At 36.3% G+C, this 22302-nt stretch overlaps 1 protein-coding gene across 9 annotated transcripts in view; it reads left to right on the top strand.

Annotated features, from left to right (window-relative positions):
* Nucleotides 1-22302, top strand: part of LOC124137107 (SH3 and multiple ankyrin repeat domains protein 3-like) — a 136597-nt gene that overhangs the window by 72113 nt on the left and 42182 nt on the right. For 7 of the 9 annotated variants that reach the window (XM_048384498.1, XM_046503273.2, XM_046503270.2 and 4 more), the window contains 9 exons: nucleotides 5480-5588; nucleotides 6375-6532; nucleotides 7119-7286; nucleotides 8497-8613; nucleotides 9520-9664; nucleotides 10629-10892; nucleotides 13336-13476; nucleotides 15530-15631; nucleotides 16685-16769. In XM_048384498.1, the coding sequence (XP_048240455.1) occupies nucleotides 5480-5588; nucleotides 6375-6532; nucleotides 7119-7286; nucleotides 8497-8613; nucleotides 9520-9664; nucleotides 10629-10892; nucleotides 13336-13476; nucleotides 15530-15631; nucleotides 16685-16769 (1289 nt within the window). Of the gene's footprint in view, nucleotides 1-5479; nucleotides 5589-6374; nucleotides 6533-7118; nucleotides 7287-8496; nucleotides 8614-9519; nucleotides 9665-10628; nucleotides 10893-11693; nucleotides 11736-13335; nucleotides 13477-15529; nucleotides 15632-16684; nucleotides 16770-22302 lie in introns of all 9 variants that reach the window. The other 2 variants (XM_048384499.1, XM_048384500.1) reach the window with 2 other exon arrangements.

Consider the following 22302-nt stretch of genomic DNA (forward strand, 5'->3'; position numbering starts at 1 on the left):
AAAGGAGTTAATCACAGGCATTTCCAGGGATCAGGCACTGACTTCAACTGTAGCGGAGAGCAGGAGGTAAACAGGGCAAAGTACATATGTTGCTACAAGCTCTTGCTTCTTGCTGTCTGTGTCTTGTGTGGAGACAGCTCCATTAACAGACAAGAATTGGCATGCTACTGCTACTGCCTTATTTGTTGATACTCATAATCATTTTGAACAATCCGACATTTTGTAGAAAATCATCATATCTAATGTCTGCCATTGTCTTGAGTGTCCAATAGTATCAACTGAGTATCAGTTGAACATCTTGACCTACAGATATCCCTATTGTGTAATTCTATATAATGTAAAGTACTGAATAAAGATGTACACTATAATTACTTGGTCAGTCTTTTAGCACAGAAATATTATCTGAGAACAGGTGACCTGAACAATTTCAAGATAGGACATTTTAAGAAAACACTGGTAATATGCTGTATTCTTTTGTTTCCTGTGAACACTGAAATACAGAATGTTCTTCTTTGATTGTGGCATAGGTGTATAATGTACCTACTTAGTTAGGGATTGAACTGTTGCATAATATAGATTATTATCTACTTCAGTGTGAAAGACTGAGTTTGCTGAAGTTGAGAAAAGTGATATATTCATTGCAGTGAACATAACACTTTCACTGACCTATTGCCGTACAAGAGTTATCTCCCCTTAATATCATAAGTGTCTAGCTTGTACACAAACTGTTGACTACCATTTACGTTAGTTCCACATTGACAAGGCCAAATTATGACAGATGGTCATTTATGGTGTTAATATCATTTCTAACCTTTTGTTACTCTATTGAAAATGTTTTGCTATAAACTGTAAATATCTCATTTAACTTGTCAATTGAGACTGTTTGTTTTGCAAAGGGCCATTTTTGATACTTGACCAGGGTGTATTCTTTTGCTTCCATCAGTGGTCTCATAGATTTCAAGAATATTTTTTGTTGAAGTTGATTTTGCTTATTATCATATCCAAATGTATGATAAAGCATTATATTCTTTGAAAGGCATTTAGAAGTGATACACATAAGGAAGAGAATTTGTGGATGTTTACTTCTTTGCTATGAGGAACACAAAGTTTCGGAGTATATACTTACTCCTTCATCAGGTGAAATGAAGGAGTAAGTATATATTCCTCATGAAGGAGTGTGTTCCTCATAATAAAGTAGTTGACATCCACAAGTTCTCTTCCTTACGAATTTTATTGACCTCAAATATTTTACTTTAGTTTATATTTTTTAAGATTTGCAAACACGGAACTACTTTTTAAGTCGTAATTACGAGGAGTGGTGAAACGTCCCTGTGTGTTAGGTCGGAGGTATTTATGTTTCAAGGTTTTACATTTGTAATGAAATAATTTCATTTCCGGTTACTGCACAAAAAGTATAAAATATATACGAATGTTCTCTCTATAAAGATCTGTTTACAGAAATCAGCAGTGTTAATTATTCAGGCCCTATCTGTATATGTTTATTTTACGTTTTGATACTTACTTTACTTCCTACAAATTGGTTGATCTAAGATGCAAATTATGCAGCTCAATAGTAAAGTTACCTAGATGAGGTGATAATGTATAGGATGTATCAAGGGAGAAAGAACAGTGAGAAAAGCATGACTTACATGCTTTGTAGCAGCAATATTTGTTTCATGTTATAGTTGGTGATGTTTGTAGACTCTTTTTCATAACCTCAAAAAAGAGTTAGAACATGTTTGGTGAGTAAATAAGGGTGAGTGACCTGAGCCGGAGATCTTATTGTGTGTGGGATGTGTAGGTATCATAGTGAGCACGTAGGTCATGCTTTTCCCACTCCATGTTTGTTCTGTAAACACTCAGTGTAGAGCGGTACTGTTATTGAGGGGCGGTAGATCCTGTAAGATAATTGACATGTATATGTACCTATTTTGCTGCGATTACAAGCAAGTGATTGAGTGGGAGCAATAGGTGAAGGGATTAACCATCATAATAACACCTTGGCACTGCAAACACTTGAGGTACAAGTGTAGTGTTTTTGATATGATGTAGATATTGCAGAAAGAGGGACATTTGTTTACCCAACTTTGCCCAGATTACATGCACGTGGTTGAGTGGAGTAGGGCAGAGGACATAAACTTACATTATTCTGGCAATGGCCACATGGATATTAGTAATGACCTGTCATAAACACTGTTTTGAGTGCACTTTTGCCTTGTTTTGGTGTGTAAAATAATCAGTTGTTGATATGAAGTACCGAATGTAATTTTGAGATCACATTTTCATGTTTTCTGTCATATCACAAAGTTTTTTCTGATTAAGTTTTATATTTGGATTAAATTTATCATACACTTTATTTAATTGTGAAAACAGTATCTCATTTCTCTTACATGTCAACAGGAAGGTTGCAATTGCTTTGAATATTCAAGGGGCGGTCGGGTAGCCTAGTGGTTTAAGCGTTCGTTCGTCACACCGAAGACCCGGGTTTGATTCCCGACATGGGTACAATGTGTGAAGCCCATTTCTGGTGTCCCCCGCCGTGATATTGCTGGAATATTGCTAAAAGCGGTGTAAAACCATACTCACTCACTCACTTGAATATTCAAACTCAAGCCACAACAAATAGATTTGATTTTGATGTATTTCATTGGAATAACTTGAAAATGAAAACAAACAAGTGATTTAATTGCACCTGACTTATGCCTAAAGTAAGGTCATTTGAGATCACTTTATCACATCTTCTGTTAACCTTATTAGGACTGTTTGTTTCACTTCATTTATTATTTGGTAAATTTTGATGACGAATTATCACTTACAATTCCTAAGTACCATCAGTGGAGATTCTTGTAGAACTTTCATGAATATCATTGAAGTATTTGCATTAAGTAATCATTAAACTTCCTCTTGTGATGTTTCTTGTTTGTCATCACCGTACCAATGATTGTGGGCTTCACAAACAAAGGTGATACGGGTAAAAGTTTTACCTGCATCATATCATGCTTTCCTTCCATATGAAGCTGACATGCACTGAAACAGAATGGTGTAAAACCCACTTGTTTTACTTCAACAGCTTTTACAGTGTCTAAAAAATGTGAACAATGGTGTAAGGCTAAACAGTTATTGATTTATGTGTCAGTTGTTCAATACCTGAAGCACAAAAGTCCCCAGCACCCCATGCTTAATGTAACAGCCAACAACTATGAGTATTAGGTGGTTACACTATGTGTGTGACCTGGCTGATTGTATGTCATTGTATTCATATTGTGTTGATCGTCACTGATGTTGTCAGGCATTAGTTGCCTGCTCCTTGCCTGGAGTCAATTATTGGCAGGACAATGCAATATGCTGGAATACTGCTGACTCTGACATTAACATGGATTCACTCGTTCACCCACTTGTCAAATCATGGTGATTAAGTTGAGCATCTGTACCAATTGTACTGTTTCTTTATCTGGAAAAGTCAGAATTTTAGTTCTTACAGCTGCATGCATGGTTCTTAAAACCATCTTTATCCTACATGATCTGATGAACAAGGATCAGTAAATACATTATTTTTTACTTATCCTGCATTACTCCTTCAAACATTTAAGGCTTTTACTGTTTCACTTCATTAAAACAACTTCTTTCTCAGCTGGACCCCCGCAGCTTCGTTTTCTATCAAAAGTAAGCAGTAAATGCATTAAGGAGTAATGCAGGATAAGTATACAAATGTACAAAATTATTTAGATTTTACTAAATTTCCTTAAAAAGTAAGTGTCAAGGGTAAATGTCCATCATAAATCCATTGTTGTTCTAAAGTGTTGCAATGAGGAGTCACTGCTGTTAATATTAACCTGTGTACTCCAGGTGTTGTCCAAGGTGTAGTTGTGATCTATACGACCTCGTCACAGTTTAACTTGGGAGTGATAAAAAGTAGGAAGATCCATGAAATCTGTTAAGTGCTTCTCTTGGAGGAAGGATTTTTCTAGCATGTCCTGAAATGGGAATGTTCTGTCAATGTAACACATATTTTGTAAGAGATGGGGACATGCAGGCCTTGCAGTCACCATATGGGTCCATTTTGTGACAGGTTAGTGAGTATGGCCAAGTTTGCTTTTTGAATAGTTCTTGTAGGTTGACAGTAATAGGGTGTAGGGTGCAGAGCTCCAGATAACTTTTCGAGCAATAGAGTTTTTACTGTAGGGTTTCAATTTTAATTGGGTTATTACATTTTTCATTGGGTAACCAATATTTTTTCACTCATCTATTCATCACTGTATTGTTTTTTTCTTAAAATTAGTGAACATTTCAAGATTTAATAAAAATGAAATAATGTTTTAGATGTATATAACTGTTCTAAATATATAGGCTTGACTTGGAAAGTAAATTACCTCATAATTGTGTTTCGGAAATAAGCTCTTTTGTACGCATGCTGAAAAAGCTTCATTGGGTATTTACACGTGCTGTTTTTACACATTTGAGTTTTTCATTTATTGCATGCGTTTCTGTATGCAAGTTAATTAAAAGTAATTGGGTTTTGAGTATGTTTTGGGGGTATTTGGGGGTATTTTACGCAAATACGCTGCTTATCTGTAGCTCTGAGGGTGTTTAGCTGGGGTTAGTGCCTTCTGAGAATAGGCTGTGGTTAGAAAAAAGAAAAATTGACTTCATTTCTCTAATATCAATGGATTCTTGACCCGTGAAGATTCCGGGGAAGCATAGGTCTTCAGCAACCCATGCTTGCCGTAAAAGGTGACTATGCTTGTCGTATAAGGCGACTAATGGGATCGGGTGGTCAGGCTCACTGACTTGGTTGATGCATTCATCGATCCCAATTGCGATTGATGCTCATGATATTAATCACTGGATTGTCTGGTCCAGACTTGATTATTTACAGATCGCCGTCATATAGCTGGAATATTGCTGAGTGCGGCTTAAACAACAAACCATCCAACCAATGGATTCTTCTTTAGACTTGATAAATTATCAGAACTTAATTGGGGTAATTAACAGTTGATAAAGTTTAGTTTCTACAAAGTACTATGTACAGAAGGTTATTTCTTCATATTTTTCATTACCATGTGGTGTTGCATTTAAGATGGACCTGATGTGGTGCAGCATTTGACTAGTTGTGGACAAACAGAATCAAAATTTCATGACAAAGTTTTCAAATTTTTTTCGGTTCCAAAAGGATATTAGTTCTACATTTTTAATGTTCATTGTATTGAAAAGACATTAACATTGATACAACCCTAATTGTTATATTTATTAAGATTATTTGTGAAAGTAAATTCAGCATTACAGACTCCAAGGATCGTGTACAGCCTTATGAAGTCTATGAAGGAATGTGGAGTGAGACATGAGTGCAGGAGGGATCTGTGGCTGGATGGTTTCATGATGTGGTGTCAGAGTAGTTTCCTTGGTGATTCAAGATTCACATGGTTACACAGATGCTTAGCACTTCAACAAGTTAAACTCATTTCCTCTTGCTGTGTTTCAGAGTAATCTAAAGCATTTTATCGAGCTGGTGAAGAAGGGAGACTTGGATAAGATCAATAAACTGACCAGTAAGGGCCTTGACCCCAACTTCCATGACCATGAGACTGGAGGTGAGTTGGGGATTGCACAAGTGTGGGTTGTCATTCTTACAACCCATTAAACAGGAATTGACTGTAACATTTCTCTGTGCAAGTCAGATGTATTGAAAAGTTTTTGTAATTACCAATAGGCCAATGCAAATTTATTTTTCTCGTCATATCTTCTACCCCTATCTATTTTCTGATCATTTACAAGTTATGGCCATTGGCTTATAATATATTCATCAGAATAGACCATTTAATATTGAACTTGATGCAATATGTAATAACTAGCCTGTTTAAGAATTGGGTTCCAACCAATGTGAAAATGAGAATGAGAATGTGATTGTAATATTTGTAATTAAACTTACTTTGTGGTAAGTCTATAGAAAACAAATGCAGATCTGACCCTGTTCCGCTACCAAATAAACCACTGGCCATTTCTGATACTGTTGCATCACCTGCTCACACCTCTGCCTCCAGAACCATTCAACATAGCAATCCTAGTGCTATGACTATGACAAAGTAAACAGTTACTATTGTCAAACAATTTGTAATACATAGCCACTGAAAGTTCCTGACAACTACCCCATGCTGACTTATAGCATCAGATGGCCACAATGGCAGGTTAGTGTGGATAGTCTGGACAGGTGTAATTACCAGGGCCCACTTGCACAAAGTGATCTTAGCATTCTGACTATTGTAGGCCTATGTTAAAGTATGGGAGTTACAGTATTCATAGCTCTATGCTTTGTGCAAACTAAGTGTTTGCAAGCTGCTGCTATACTACATGTACTGATGCATGTTGTGTTTTTACAGAAACCCCCTTGACCCTATCCATAGCTCTGAGTAAGGAGAAGTCCCGTGAGATGATGATAATACTGGTGTCGGGTGGGGCACATCTTGACTTCCGTAACAAGCAGGGTCTCACTCCCCTACACAAGGCTGCTGGACTGGGTATCCTGGAGAATGTTAAGGTACTTGCTGGAGTTCATTTGTTACAAATGATTATTATATATATAAATATATGTATCACATCCAGCTTGACAGTTAATTAAGTAATCATTTGATGAAGTAAGAGACTTTATGAAGCACAGGTTACTGTTATTCTGTTAATTCACTTCTGGAACAGATGTAGAGAAACCAGTACTCTGGACTGAAGATTACAATGTGATGTAGCATGGTTACTTCGTAAGCTACCAGATCACATGATTTGAGACCTATCACTTGCTGCTAAGCAGTTTGAATGACCTGTTGTAGATCATCAAAGTAAACAAAAATTGTTTTACAGTGATCATGCATGTAAGAGGTTCATTGTTTTAAAAAATGAGATGAAAGAAAAGTGCTGCTTTGAATATTCCTTTGAAAAAGAAATCAAAGAATTACTTCCCTTCTACTTTGACATTTTTGGTGACTGACATTGAGCAAACTTGATGGGAAGATTAAACTTTTATTCCATTCTAAATTTGTGTAATGGTTGGTCTGCGGATGTGTAAATCAAGTAACAAAAACCGTACCTGATATGCATGGTTATGTAATGGTGCATTGTTGTAATACTGTCAGACTCTCCTGGACCTGGGGGCCTCACCTAACTACAAGGATCTGCGGGGGCTCACACCTCTCTACTATGCTGTGTGTAATGAAACCAACCCTCTGTGTACAGAGATGCTTCTGCATGAGAGAGCTTTCATTGGACTGCAAGATGAGCAGGGCTGGTTTGAGATACATCAGGTGGGACTCCAGTGTTAAGCCCAACAAGTACAGCACTGTCAAACCCCATGTCACATATGAACTGCATGATGTTACCTTCCTCTCATTTACATGGACAGCTGATTACTTATAGAACACATTGTGCTATTGTTTTGAAACCTTTCAAATGAACTCTCTGGTGATAAAAGTTCTAGATGAAATGTTGATGACTTCTTGTATGTTATTAGGGATCAGTGTTCTTCGTAGAGTGTTTCTCTGACTGTGAGTACTGTCAGAATTTCCATACGTCATTCCCCTCAGTCAACTCTGATAATTATGCTTGTAGATAACAGGATGCTGCATATTGAACCTTACAGTACTTAATTTCTGAAAAGTCAATGTTTTCATTTGTCAGCCAGAACTATAAATATGTAAGAAATGATATGAATACAAACATATTTTGTTTCTTCCTGCTTATGTTTTGATAAGTGCATTAACTTCCTTTTACTATGATATATGATAGTGGGGTGGAAACGGTTAGAAATTGAATAATGAATTTGTTATAGTGTATAATATGTGATAGTAGGGTTGGAAAAGGTTGAAAATTGAATAATTAATTTGTTATAGTGTATAATGTATGATAGTAGGGTTGGAAAAGATTGAATAATGAATTTGTGATAGTGTATAATATATGATAGTAGGGTTGGAAAAGGTTGAAAATTGAATAATAAATTTGTTATAGTGTATAATGTATGATAGTAGGGTTGGAAAAGGTTGAATAATGAATTTGTGATAGTGTATAATATATGATAGTAGGGTTGGAAAAGGTTGAAAATTGAATAATGAATTTGTTATAGTGTATAATATATGATAGTGGGGTTGGAAAAGATTGAATATTGAATTTGTTATAGTGTATAATATGTGATAGTAGGGTTGGAAAAGGTTGAAAATTGAATAATGAATTTGTTATAGTGTAATAATATATGATAGTAGGGTTGGAAAAGGTTGAAAATTGAATAATGAATTTGTTATAGTGTATAATGTATGATAGTAGGGTTGGAAAAGGTTGAATAATGAATTTGTGATAGTGTATAATATATGATAGTAGGGTTGGAAAAGGTTGAAAATTGAATAATGAATTTGTTATAGTGTATAATATATGATAGTGGGGTTGGAAAAGATTGAATATTGAATTTGTTATAGTGTATGATATGTGTTATTCCATGCTGGATGCCATGATGCTATGTTCCAGGCCTGTAAGTATGGCCATGTGCAACACCTGGAACACCTGCTGTACTATGGGGCAGACATGGATGTTCAGAATGCCAGCGGGAACACTCCTTTACATGTGTGTGCAGTCTTCAACCAGGTAGGAAATACTAGGAATTCTCATCTTTATTAGAACTAATCATATAGATCAATCTGATGTTATGCAGACATTCTATCCCCCAAATGAATGTGGGAGGACTAGTCAGCTGCAGCTGGCTTCTGATATGCAGAAGGCAGCTCAGTGGCAGTGAAGGTGGATTTTATGAGTGTTTCACATTCAGTGGCGTTATGTTGCTTTATGTTCCTCTTTATACACTTCTACATCAAAGTATTATTTATTCAGACATTTCTTAATATCAAGGAACTGAACAAATGTTGATGAGTTATTTGTGTTCCAAATCATCATGTCCTGCCTGTCATAATGGGAGGCTCATTTACAGTGAGTGAGTGGGTTGGGATTTTATGCCACTTTCAACGATATTCCAGTAAATCACAGTATGTCGGCTTCATGTGGAAGAAACACCCAACTTACTTTGAGAGTTTCTACCTTGGTGAAAGCCCTGAGCATGAGTATGGTGCCTACTGATCATATGAAGCCTCAAACAGCAGAATTTGGTAGAGGGAGGTTGTATTGGCCAAGTGGTATTTACCAAAACTCTGCACCGCTTAAACCCCTGGGCCACCTGTTTGTTTGTTTGTTTGTTGTTTAACGCCACACTTATTCCAGCTATATGATGGCGGTCTGTAAAAGTAGTCAAGTCTGGGCCAGACAATCCAGGTATTGACATCAGGAGCATCAATAAACACAATTGGGATACAATGACATGCATCACCAAGTCAGTGAGCCTGACCACCTGATCCCATTAGCCGTCTCTTACGACAAGCATGCTGGGCCACCTGTGATCAGGTGTAGATGAGGTTGTAACTATTGTTTGTTTCTTGTGTGACTTCTCACAGTTGGTGATGGTTTCCCAGACAAATACACTGTCCCACTCCACTGTTGCAGGAATCGTGTGCACGGGTGTTACTGTTCCGGGGCTGCAGCAAGGAGATCCTCAACTACAACAACCAGACAGCATTCCAGATTGCCATCATTGCCAACAACATTGACCTTGCCGAGATCATCAAGAATAATAAACCAGAGGATGCTGGTGTGTTTTGTGCCAAACATTATTTGACTCCCCCTTAAGATCATGTTGTTTATTGCCCAAATAACTAATCATACTGCCCTTACGCTCTGTGTGTATGTATTACAGCATCATGTATCTTTATTCAAGACAACGCTACATGCATGAAAGCAAGGCTTTATCTTTTGCCTTTTTTTAAAGGCTGCTTTGTCATCTGATATGATTTTGTGTTCACTGCATAACTTGAACTGTTATGTGTTCCTTTAATGACATACGTGATAACATTTTGACATCAATCTATTCTGAGATAAACCAATGAAGCTGAGAATCATAGACTAAAGTCAAATTCGGACAGATATGCCATGATATATCAAATAAAAAGTAAATTATTGTTGTGTAATGCATATTGCAAATGTGAATGGGAGAAGCACCACATTGGTTGTTAAGCTATGGTGTCACTGCATTGTGACCTCATTGCGTGATGTAAAAAATGGAATGTTACTACATGTTAGAAATTGAGGAAAATACATAGATTCAAAACTTTTTACCCCTTTCCCTGCAAATTAGCACCTAAACCTATAACATTTTTTCCTTTGGATGCCTTTTTTTATCAATATGTAGTTAAAATATCATAATGAAATATATACTATTGATCTTACTTTTTGGAAAAGTGTTAACACGATGAGTGTTTTCCCTATGTGCCTCCATAGCGAAGTATGAATTTATAGCAGTAGTTGTTTACAAGTGCAGCTGGCGTAATAAAATGCACATTGACCCACTTCTTTTTTCTATTGGAAAGTTAGATTAAATCATATTGTAGAAAAGAATACTTTTTTCAGAAATGGTTCAATACACCTTGTACTGACCATCAAACATCCTTATAACATGAATAGTTTGTCTTTCAATTCAGAAGTTTCTATGAATCTTAGTAACAGCTTGATGTTATTGCTGCCATTCAAAATTGCCTCATCAACATTACTGTTTGCAGTACCATTTCGTGAAGTGCCCAAATACAGTGATAGGAGGAAAGGCTCCACCATGACCCCAAGTATGCGAGCCATACATCGAAGTCGGAGTGACCCACGTCTCAACATCAGTGTCATTGAAGAACAAATGATGAGACAGGGAATGTCCAATCACAGCTTGACACATATGACAGACACCTACTCCAACGGCTCATACCCTCCGTCTCGGGAATACAACTCGGACTCGCCACGATCTCTCAGCGTCTCCAGCACTGGTTCAGGGCCAGGTGGGTACCAGCCTCTTAGTAGACAGTTTTCTAGAAGTGTGTTGCTCCAGCTTCGTCCTTCCACTTTGATGTCTCTTTGTGTTGAGTGTTGTGTGTCATGCCACTGCAGAATAGTTTGCTCTTTTTGGTTTGTGCATGAACTTGCAAAGTAAACTGAAGATTATGAATACAATGGTCAAAACATTCATAAATAATAAGTTCATTCCAATACATCAGATGCAATTGATCAAGATGACAACTAAATACATGTTCATGTTTAGGCTATAGTGAGAGCTATGCTAATTGATCATGTAGCTGTTGGCTGTGCTTTTTGGTATTAATTGAATTACGCTCTCCAAAATGGCTTCACCTTATGGTAAATAGGTTAAGAACACTTGAAATGTTCCTAGCAATCCTTTACTGTTAATTATACCGAATGTAACATGTTAACTAAGTAAGGAGTTTTGTGCATATCATTAGATATCTAAGTACCACAGAAAATTTCACAAATCATACCTGATAAAGTTCAAGCAATAACAATACCATATACCCACCAACAATAAACAACACTTGATGTCAGTCTCAGCCTCTATACAATAACCCTGTGAAAGATCAATGCCCCTCGGTATCCCAGTCAGCCAGTAATACTATGTACCACAGTCATGCTGAAGGGAATCCAATTTCATTAAGCTTTTCTGTATATTAGCTATGGTATACCGTGGCCTCCACTGATGACATTTGATATTGTTAGTTGTGCAGTTACCATGCTTCCAAGCCTTACTTTGTGCTAGCTTTGAACAAATATGCCTTATCCCACTCTAGCTTGGCATAGGAAGAAACAGCTGAGATTTTACAAGTATTCTGGTAAGATGTACTCATGTAGTCTTAGAGATGTGTATACCCTGGTGGAGTTTGATTAAGGTTATGATTAGGAAGTTCTTTCGTATTGTGTACTGCAACATGGCTAGGTTTACATGGGCTTGTAGGGATGTTGGTGGTATGTGTTTGGTGTCTGTTTTGTGGAAGGTATTTTACTTGCTTGTCACTTTCAGAGGATTCTAATGAAAATTATATTTTACGCAGACTTTTACACTGTTTGTAATAACTGCAATTGCCATAAATTTAAGAATGGCAGTCCAATGCCAATGCATATCTTTGATCAAAATAATAAAGATATCTTGTCAAAATTTTGAACTTAAATGTTAAACTGGAAGGCTGGCCATATCTTGGAAAAGGTTAGTTTTGGTCTTACCAAATTTGCATAAGACACTTTTAGAAAATTCTCTATGCACTATTGTGACCTTTGAAAGATTTTTTTGAAGTGGTAGAGCTTTGTTAACTTTATGATATTTCAAGTTAAGTCTTGAAGCTATCCTCTTCTCTACTTGGTAGTCTATGTGTCAGCCTTTCCTGCTTTAACAGGTACCAGACACTGCCACAGGCATTTATACCATACATTTATACCATACTGACAGAATTATATACTCAGTCATACTTACTGATCGTCTCACAACTTCAGAATCTACTGCTTGATTAAGAAGTCTGTGCTATAACGCTAATGACAGTATGTCAGTATCTATCTAGAGTAAGTGAATGGGTTGTCAGCAATATTCCAGGTATGAGATGGCAGAATGTAATTAATTTATTCTGGGCAAATCAGTGGTTGACAGCATGAGCAACTAAGCATAATGTATGGGTACAATGAAAAGCAATCAGCCAGGTCACACACTGTATATGTTGATCCATGGCAGTCTCATTAGAGGATGACATAGCTTAGAATGTGTTGACTTTGAGTTATTAAAGGATAGCTGTTATTGTTGTGCTTAGAAAATAACAAGAGCACAGCCATTCAACCATTCAACCATTATGTCTTGTTCAAAACTGTAGTTTTGTGACGATCACCTACATGATATTATCCTTCATTGATAATCAGTCATGTCTTCATATCAAATCATGTTACTAGAAATCTAATACTCATTATAACCATATGTATAATACTGCCAGATTTTCATCCTGACTCATTTTTAGTATTGATGTCAATACCACAACTGATAAATATTAACCTTATTTTCTAATTTGTGAAATTGCTAAATGATTAAAGAATTCGGAAGATATGTAGCTGGCTCTAATCGTCAGAACCTTTGTGGAGCCCATTAATCTAGTCAGCTGAAATTTCATTCAGCATTTGTCTGAATTAAGTGTGTTTCCAAATATATTATCATTTATCTCTTAATGTGAATAGTTTGTTCTGTATCCTTTGTCCAATAGGCAAAGCACCAAAAAAGGTTTAAAGAAATGTCTCTTTTGTTTGTTTTATTGTGATGAATTCAATCAGTCAGTCTAATGCATGGATGAAAAACTAGCAAGTCATTTTCATTGCTTTAAGCTTGTCTATAGTTTTGGAGTTTGCTCTGTTGATTCAGCTTTATAGATTTTATGTAGCTTCAACCACCTCCTTCTGCAGGTGTCATACCATCATCTCAGTATGAATACGAAAGAACACGTCTCTATCCGGCTATCCCAAGTCGCTTTGTCGTCTGTGTAAAAAAATACCAACCAATACACACAGCAGAGCTGAAGCTTAGGAGGGGAGATATTATACAAGGTCTATCAGGGCTTTGTTTTATGCATGATCAACATTTTATGCACCTTCTTACTTTCTTGATTCTCTAATTCACATTACCCTAATCTTTTTCAAGTTAGAGCATGTACATAACTAACATTTGCAGTTAAAGAAATATTCACTCAGAGAGGATTATGGTCTTATTCGATTTCATCTGTTCAAACTCTTCCTGACCTTTTGGGGGTCACTGTAAACTAAAGCAATAATTCTAGGTCTGCACTCTCATGGACCCACTGGCTGTGTAACACCATGTGAAAAACATGATGTGGCACTGTTTTGTAATATTGCCTTTCTAATGAAACTAATGCCATGTTCTAATTGCTCTTCTAGCAAGCCATTCAAAAGTACTATCAGATTCAGTCGTTAGTTTTCATAGTGTGTGTGGCAAATTGACTTCACCACAGCTCATCCTAGAATTAGTGCTGAATGTAATCTCTTTCCCTATGCTATTTTTATTATTTTAGAGAGGTACTTTTAGATTGAGCAATTGAATTTGAATTTTAAAAAAATTCATAATCCTCTTACATGTGTTCTTTGGAAACTCACTGACCTGATCAAAACTAACAGAGATGTTTGTTCCATGTTCCAAGTCCATGTTCAATGTGTTCAGTTAAAAGGACCTTCCTTGCAATACACACATTCCTCTTCATTTATCTCATTTAAGTTGTTCTTTATCTTTTGTTTTATATGCCAGATTATTGTAGAGACCATTTGTTATAAAGACAGACATTTTGTGTATCCTCAGATGCTTACTTAAACAACCAGAGGCTTTACTATTCAGCAAGATTAATTCAATGAGGAGCCCGTGTTAATCATGATGTTACAATGATAAGGAATATGATCTTCCCTTTCAGATGTTAGTAGTCTGTAATATCTATCTCTTTTTCAGATCTCTTTTGATAATATTTACTTGCTATAATCTCTCATGCAGTAGCCATATGGTATCAAAAGATGTTTGTTTAAAAATTGAACAGAAATACTTGTAAGCAGTAGTATTATGCTGTAGGATAGATTACACTTGCTGTCATGTAGCAGCTCTGTCAAATATCTTTCAGTTTACCCTATAATAAATAATCCTAAACTTCATTAGTGATAGAGTTTATTCTTTGTATATGTATGGAATATCACTAGTTTACTTGTCCAACGGAAAATTAACTGGAATCTGGCTTATTGGTTAGATATAGAACTAGTCTACTGATTGAATTCCAAATTTAGGATCATTTACAGTGGAGTTGCCTCCCTTTTGATGTTTTGGACTGGAATCATAATCTTTGTTCTGAAGCTGCTTACTGCCTGAGAGATTACAGTAAACATTTCCTCTCCATCCTGCTTGCATGACAGCAGTGTAATCTACATGTAGACTGACCTAAACTAATCTGAGATTAACATCACCATGATAAATGATATAACTCATGTTTACACTTTGTATTTTATGTTATATTGAGTTATATAGTTTGAGTTTATTTAGTTTCGTATCCATGGCATTGTTGAAGGTTTGTATGTTGAAAAGGAGAAAGACAGGAAACATTATATCCCTTCGGACTAAAGATTGTAAAGTTGGGTTCACTTTCCAAGATGTTGAACACCACAAGCTTTATTAAAATGAAAATCAAACTTCAGCTGATATTTTTGGTTTTCTTTCTACCCCTCTGTTTTTTAATTGATGGGCATGATGTCATTAACATTGTTATGGGCCTTTTATTTCTTAATTGTTACAACACCTACCATTTAATGCTTTTGTTTTGGGTAATTTGTAAAAAATCCTGAACTTAGTGAACCCATTGAGAAAGCAGTTCATGACTAAAGTCATTATAATAGATGGGGTATGTCATGGTCACAACAATATACAACTTGTCATATTTTGTTGATTACATTCCACATGCAGCAGTTAGTTTCATTTTCTAACACTATTCAAACTAAAATTAAGATTATACATTACAAGTTAATAATAGCATAATATCATTGATGCATATCAGTGTAAATGTACTGTAGCTAAGCATGAATGTGGTTGATAATGATGAGCTTTATGTTTCAGTGTTAAGTGTTGGGGATCAGGGATATTATGAAGGCCGAACTGATGGGGGAAGAGAGGGATGGTTCCCGGGGACCAATGTGAAGGACATCACTTTACGTAGAGGTATGATACAATATGTTTTTGAATAATAACCTTAAGTGCACATGCTAGATTTCAAGCTTCATATTAATAATGTCTAGAGATGTGGCTAGTTATTGCCAAATTGTAAATCAAGGCCCTGTTTCACACAAACCGATCATGGCACTTTGGCTATCGTAGTTTCTATACATTAGGCTTAAAAAAATAAAATTGGTTCTCAGGCAATGGTTTTTGAAAATATAGTGCGGGTGGTGTATTTTTTTTGGGTGGGTTGGGGTGGGGGTTGTTCAAACTAGTATGTAACCAATAAACAATTGTGTACAATCAACCTGGGAAAGGGCCTCCCTACATAAATCTATTCCTTTAGTATGAGTAAAATACTGGAATACAGTATTGGACTACCATTGGACTTTTTTTGGTCTTTTTGGGGGGTATAAAATGGAAATAACAATGAAACGTGAACTTTATGATGATGCAGGCGGTGCTTGAGAACCAAGACAATTATTTTTTTTAGCCATAACATAGACTTTATGAGGTGTAGTCCTTCGATCACTTTGTGAAACAAGGTTAGATGTCTGTACAGTTGTAGAGTGTGTTATTACCAACATAGCTTATTACACAGAGCTAGGTTCATCTTCAGACATCTACATGTTAAGCTATACACCTTATACAATGTGCACTTTATTGTATCATTTACTCCATTCATGATCTAAATATGCCACGTTTTAGTTTTGCCTTATATCACATTACTTGTGACATTTTTATGACCAACTGCTTGAATGAGATGCAGGTGAAGGAAGTGATGTAAAATCTCATTGATGCAAAATATGTTTTGACTCTCATTATGCTCAATGGTCCAGTGATAATTTCCAATCTAGGTCTATGTTGCAATTAGTGCCTTTTTAAACTGACCTAAAATTGTAAAGAAGCTGACATTAGTTTAAAAAAATATTCATAAAAGAAAGTGTAGAAGGTGTTTTACATTTTTTATGAGAAATCATTTTCAAAGTTTGGATTCAATATGTTTTCAAGTACATGGTACATGTTTGTCAAAACCACTTATATATAAACTTGCAGCTGGTTCAATGGGTGACCTACTTGGTGGTGATACCGTTACTCTCAACAGAAACACACTGGCGGCCCTCATCAACGCAGATGATCCGTAAGTACATAGTAATCTCCCTTGAATCATCTTTCAGCGACTAGTCATGTTTAAAACTAGTTGTATTTATGTGTTTTGTATTGTTCTCATTCAACAATGATGCCTTCTTCTGAATGCTGATGATTCAAACACAGAATTGCCGTTTTCCTTATTCAAAATCTTGGCAGGCTTGTTCAAGCACACAAACACATATCTATGTTCATTTGTGAATTGCAGGAATGAATTCATGAGATCTCAAGACAAACAATAAAACTATGCATCTAGTAAGAATATATGATAATACTTATCATTTCCTTCACTTATACTAGTTATAGTTTGGGTACTGTCCAGAGTCGAATTTATGAAAGTATTTGAGTAAACAATGTCTTTTTAATGTCTTTTGTTTGAAAACAACAGATTGAAAAACAGCAATTTTTCTGTACTCATTTGTGCAGATATGAACTTTAAAATAAACCCAATTGGTGTTTAAAGTGTGTCTGCTGTACTAAAAGTGTTCATTTTGTCCCCTGGGAAGTATAACCATGGTTGACCTGTATGAACCGGTGATGTCTCTCTGAGGGTCACTTAACCTGGCTATGTTGTGTGCGCCTTGGGTGAGAACTCACTGTTTAACCCTACAGCAACTCAAGCTTTTACACTTTCCTGATCATCAAGTATTCTGATTATTCTTTCTACCAGTTACTTGCCAGAAGGCTGATGGATGATTTTGCTTTTTAGTGGGTTAAGCTTAGCCTCATGTGATCTTCTGGAGATGTTTTGAAATAGTGTTAATGCATCGTTGATGCCAGATCATGAGATATGAGCCAAGGTCAAGGCAATGGAAGACGTTAATGATATCAATCAGTGAATGTCTCAACAATCTACATGTCCCCAAAAGACTGATAAGAATACAGTCAGGTAGAACATACACTTTATGTAACGGGTACTGTCTACTGTTTAAGATTGCCAACCAACAGTTTGAGTATATCAGGTATATTGTTTCATTTGATTACAACACTGCAGGTTATGGTTGTTGAGAATATTCAGTCTGGTGTACATTTATTCATGTTGATGCAGAAGTTCTGCAATGTTTATTTTGAATTACCTTAGTTTTTGTTTTGAAATTGGGCTGATCAGTTGCCATAGTTGCATGCCTGCATACACTTCAGTGTACTGTCAAACAAGATATGACAGTACATGTCAACCTGCAGTAGTTCACAGTCGTGACTAACATGCTCGGTCCTGTACACTCTCTGAAGCAGTGAAGATAAGATTTCAGATTCTTGAACCTCACAATAGTGATTTAATCTTGAGGATTTTTTTGTTTCTTTATTTATGTGAATTTACAGAAGTACTGAATAGAATTTTTTGCATTAGAAATAAACAACTTGGGGGTACTATAGGTTACAGGACGTTAAATAATACAAGAAGATCTCTGTTGCTTCTACATGCATTGAAACATGATACTTTGTAAACAGTTGTTGAAGAAATCGACTATGAGGTTCTGATTTATTGAGTCACTGTACAAATGCAATAATCTTGAGCGTGACATTAAACCCCATTTCACCTCACCTTACCTCTGATCTATTGAAAGCAAATGATATTTATTTTTGAAGGTTTAGAACAGCTGCTTAGTGCAACTTGGTTTACCTTCAAGATGACAGTTCTACCCTACCATCCTTTCACTCCTAATCTCCCTGACAGTGATATCAATCCCTACCCCAACTCCCTGTTGAAGTTGAAGTGCCACACCACTGGGCAACAATTTGTGGAATGTGTAATAATCTGTCTTCAGTTGACTTGTGTGTGTAGAGTTGTTTGTGGGTCAACGTGTTGTGACCTCTAATCATTAACACTGTAATCAACACTGCTTGTATTATAGTTGTGGTATGCTCTTCTGGTTGCTATAGTCTTCTCTGATAATTATTAACAGCATGCATGAAAACAACAGATATGAACAGTGATGGTAATGTTGATATGAAGGATTAGTAGGTTCCCTGTTTCCTGTTCTCAGTAGGAGTGCTGAAGAACTTATGTAACATCTATCACACCTAGATAACTGCCATATTGGTTATATAATGCAAGCACAAGTGGACATGCAGGGCAGGTATTTTAAGGTGAAGGACCACGCAGGTTGTGGCTCATTGGTTTACCAGGATTGCAGAATTTCAATTTTGAAGCAACTTAATAAAGTGCTATGGAAGTTATTTTAGGTTTTGGAAAGATGGGCAAAGGGCATTTTCAGTCTTGTGAAATGCCAAGTATATATATGTGCAAGTTTATGACCTACATACTTTACATGCTGCTACTGACAAATACACTTTTGTCAGTTATTTCTCGAATTCATTTTAATAATAAGAACTACATCCTGAAACACCTAACATTGGCCTTTTTCACACAATTTTATCATACCTATGTACCTCATGCTGGTGTAAGCCCCAAAACTACAAGTGTTAAAATTATAAATGACTTGATGTTCATCATTTGGACATGTCTAGTTATAACACAATCACAACAATGTTCAAAGTAATAAGTAACATTAAAAAAATTATTGATATCATTTGTCCTTATCATATCGATGTATATCGGGAAACCTTCAAAATGTTTAAATATCTGCTAGATATATGGATACCTTACCAACTCTTGTTCGAGCAATAATACCACCATATATTTAGTTTTTTCCTGTGCCCCTGTGGGCATTCTGGGTGAGAATTGGTTCCTGTGAACCTATGTTGGTCAAGAAGTGTATAAGTGGATCAGTGATCAGGCTTGGTGACTTGGTTGATCCATCTCTTCATAATCCGACCGTTTGGATCTTTGCTTTTAATATCAATCACTGGATTGTCTGGCCCAGACTTTATTATTAAGAGGTAGCCATCATTTAGCTGGAATATTGGTGAGTGTGGAATTTAACTACAAACACACACACTCTTAACATGTTATTTATGTCTTATACATTGTATAAATAATAGATATTTGAGATACTAGACTTGAAAGGAAGGTGTGGGAATATATGTGTATGAGTGTAATAACTACAGAAAGAAGCAGCATTTAGATAAGTAGAGGGATCAACTGTCAGACTGACACCCTAGAAATGTTGAATACATGTGTTTACTGTATCTGTATTGCAAACACTATGAGTAAGTGTGTGGCCAGCTACCTCTGTGGTTCGTGTAAAGAGGGAGGTATGTGTGTATCATTGAGAGGAGGATAGAGGTGAGGACCCGAGATGCTGGGCTGTACCTGATAACACTGGAGGGTGGAGACAGGCTAGATTAAATTACTATGCTGCCATACATGAAAAGATTTTGGCCTAATAACATGGCCTTATTTATCAATTAGACATAATGTAGAAATGGTTTGGGTTAGTATTTTATGCTGTCACCTTTAATGAATATTGTAGGTTGATAGGGTAATAACTGTTCGACACATTTCTGTAACTTGCTTGCATACATTAACACGCTAATGCATGCCCATAAATGTACTCTTAACCTTAACCAAAGCAATTCTACCAGAGCAATAGACATTTAAGATAATAGTCTTAGTAATAGAAATACCAGGAAAATGATGAGGACCAAATAAAGGGATATGAAATCTTGGTTTATTTTCAGACGAGATTTTAGGGTAAGTGCTCAAAATCGGTAAACTAAAATATTTTCAGTGAACAATATGCATGAAAAAGCAGTTATAAAAGGAAAATAGCATTAAGTCTATACAGTGGTACAATTCTTGAAACCTAATCTTGGTGTGGTGGATTAGACTAATTGTGTTTGCTTGTCACAGGTTTGATACATGAGTAAACTGTTTGAAACCCATTCTTGGTGTCCCCACTGAAAGGTAGCATGAACCATTATTTACTCATTGATACGCCTTTTAGCATGATTGAAATCCAAAATGACTGAAGCAGTGTAAATTTCAGTTGATTCACTTGGATACAGACTCAAGTGATGTAGTGCTACATGTGCTGCTGTGTCCAGGAGGTAGACACAAGATGGAAGACTCATATATCAACTGTCACACTTCACCTGGTCAGAGGGTCACACCACTGGTCAGACCACACGGAACTTTGGGAGGACCATGTACATATGTTTGGCATCTCAGATGATGTGTATAGGACTAGGTGATAGTTATCAATCTTAGTTTGGTCAGAAATTCTGAACCTGTTTAGCAGGAGTCAATACTTCAACTGTTAGACTTCAATTAATTTGGGGGGATGAGAGGAAGGACATATGTTGTTCAAATCCAAAACCATTTTAATGAGAATAGGTGAAAATCTTTACATTGTGTTCCCCAAATACATTGGTCATATTACCCTGTTACCATTAAGAAGACAACACATCTCCATGCTGTTCATGTGTTAAGAGTGCCAGCTTTATAGAAATATGTCAAACTTAAGATTTTCAGTTATTCAGAAGGAATGAAAGAAGCGTGTTCATTTCTTATACACTATAGATTGTTGAAACTCCCTTGTGTATGAAAGAATAATATTACCCTCACTAGTACATTGTATATGTAGGTTATGGACTGTGTAAAAGAAATAAGGTTGGTCAAGTGTCCACTTGACACAGAGTGATTGCTTCACAGGGGCACCTGCCCAGTACAGGCGGACAGACTGTGCCAGCTCTGTGTACATGGCTGTGATAGATGAGAAACATCTTGGGTGTCCCATCTCTACCTAAAAACATAATACTCAGGCACCATTAAAAGGCTTTTTATGCTTCTTGATGCTTGATACATTTCTCTTATTTTATGATTTGGGTCCTAGACAGTCCATTCTGACTATACTGACTCACAAACATTGTAGCACTATTGCTTTCTTTATCAGGTATAAGGGCTTTGGGAAGCGTAAAGGTTGCAATCATCTCTGGGAGTCCTTGTATACTGCTCAATAATTCTCATGCGTATACCGGTTATTGGGGGAAAAGCTGTTTCTATCCCTCATAATATAATGGCAGTAAACTACTTAATTGGATAGCTTTAACAGTTTCCTGAAGGACTGTCAAATGTGATGTTGAACTATGTGTGTTCACTTCACCTCCCAACCCTGTTTATATCTTCTCCTGGAGATATGTGAACACAGGTGTGGAAAACTTTAACCTTGTATATTGTGTTTGGATCATGGTATGTGCATTATACATTCTGAGCATCTCAACATTAGAAGAACACTTTACATCTTTCAATAAATCTCCTTATTGTTTGTTGCACCACATGACATTCCTGTCAGTAAATGATTAACAATACAGTTATTCATAATTGGAAGTTTATGAAAGTTCTTGTGCAAAGTATAACACCTACTGAATTTGCTAGGCTGACAGGTGAAAGTAGTCAAACATTTGCTTATGATTGGGAAGAAAATGTAAAGAGATTTGTGAAAGTATGGATATGAATATTTGGGTTCAGTTATAAATACCAGATTATGCTCCATTCTCGAGTCCTGGGTTTGCTGTATGTTTACTAGAGAGACAACATCTTGTTTGGCTGACGCAGCTGTCTGTAATGGATGTCTAGTTTACATACTGCAGGACACTAGCATTCATTTACATGACCTCATACC

The sequence above is a fragment of the Haliotis rufescens genome, unplaced genomic scaffold (genome assembly GCF_023055435.1).
Source record: "Haliotis rufescens isolate VD_foot unplaced genomic scaffold, xgHalRufe1.0.p SCAF_5, whole genome shotgun sequence".
In the NCBI taxonomy this organism is placed as follows: Eukaryota; Metazoa; Mollusca; class Gastropoda; order Lepetellida; family Haliotidae; genus Haliotis; species Haliotis rufescens.